The sequence below is a fragment of the Argopecten irradians genome, unplaced genomic scaffold (assembly GCF_041381155.1).
Source record: "Argopecten irradians isolate NY unplaced genomic scaffold, Ai_NY scaffold_0261, whole genome shotgun sequence".
Taxonomy (NCBI): domain Eukaryota; kingdom Metazoa; phylum Mollusca; class Bivalvia; order Pectinida; family Pectinidae; genus Argopecten; species Argopecten irradians.
In genome coordinates, this window is record NW_027187728.1 from 50,738 (window position 1) to 52,002 (window position 1,265).

Below are 1,265 nucleotides of genomic sequence, written 5' to 3' on the forward strand. Positions count from 1 at the left end.
GGTATAAGTTGGTCAGGTAGTATTTGGAGTTTCAGTTGACAGATATTGAATGTTGCAGAGCTGTGGCGGGACAAATTACCCCAGACAGCAGATACAACCAGTTCTTCAATAGTAACAATAGCTCATATGACGTTGTTGATGGTTGGTCTATTTCTCACTTCACTTCACTGCATGAATGATGGTTTGAATTTTCGAGGGTGGTTCTTCCAGAATTCATTGAGGCGATTTTTTAAAGCTGTTTACAGACGGGGCTGACACCACTTCATCTGGTAGGGAGTTCCAAGGCTGAATGATTCGATTACTGAAGAAATTTTGCTGTCAGCTGTTTTCGGAATGGTCTCTTATAGAGCTTTTTGGAGTGACCTCTAGTTGATACATAAGGGTTCTGGGTAAATAAGTTGTCTCTGTCCAAAATGTCGATGTTGTTGATTATTTTGTAGACTTGGATCATATCAGCTCTCTCCCTCCGATACTCCAGGGTTGGCAGTCCTAGAATTTTGAGACGCTCTGTGTAAGTTTTACCTTCTAATGTTGGGATACGTTTTGTTGCCCGTCTTTGTACACCTTCTATTGAGATTTTATCTTTTACATATAACGGTGACCAGGTTGTTGAGGCATACTCCAGGTGGGGTCGAATAAGGGCCTTGTACAGGGTTGTAAAAATTGCTGGACTCATATATGTGAAACTTCGATATATGATGCCAGTGATTTGGTTGGCTTTACTGGCGGTTTTTTGGACATGCGTTGAAAAGTTCAGTTTATCGTCCACAAAGACTCCTAGGTCTTTTTCTTGGTTCGTTTTATCTATCACTGACTGGATTTCCATCTTGGTGTAGAGTGTACTGTGATGTTTTTTCTTTGGTGCCAATTTCGATGTGCTTACATTTGTCGATGTTAAGGGACCGCAGAATCAAACCAAAAATAGATTCCTGGAAATCCCCTTTTGGGCACAAGATTTCAGAGAGAGGTGAATGTTTCGGAGCCTGCTGATTGGGTATCCAGGGTGCATCAGTTTCAAATGTTTAATGTGTGGGTTGTGCAATACATGTAGATGTAAAATATATAAAGAAATTTTAAAATTCTGTCAAGTGTGTGTCGACCAGGGGGAGGTAATCAATATTAGAATTTCATGAATATTTTGGTCAATTTTTGGTGCGGAATTCAACATAAGATGGCACCCCCCACATAAAAGTTTGGCAAGATGGTAGATCTTTATTTCTTTTTTTTCACAGGTATGCGAGATGCCATTCTTCAAAATTAGTGAC

General features: G+C 40.0%; 1 protein-coding gene across 1 annotated transcript; it reads right to left on the reverse strand.

Annotated features, from left to right (window-relative positions):
- Positions 1 to 298: 298 nt before the first annotated feature.
- Positions 299 to 826, reverse strand: LOC138312247 (uncharacterized protein B0403.1-like). The gene has a single exon (XM_069253229.1). It carries the CDS (start codon positions 824 to 826, stop codon positions 299 to 301), a length of 528 nt encoding a protein of 175 aa, XP_069109330.1.
- Between the last annotated feature and the right edge of the window lie 439 nt (positions 827 to 1,265).

Bases quoted from the DNA above. Each gene is read 5' to 3' on its own strand.
- LOC138312247 (XM_069253229.1), bottom strand. From the start codon at position 826: ATGGAAATCCAGTCAGTGATAGATAAAACGAACCAAGAAAAAGACCTA.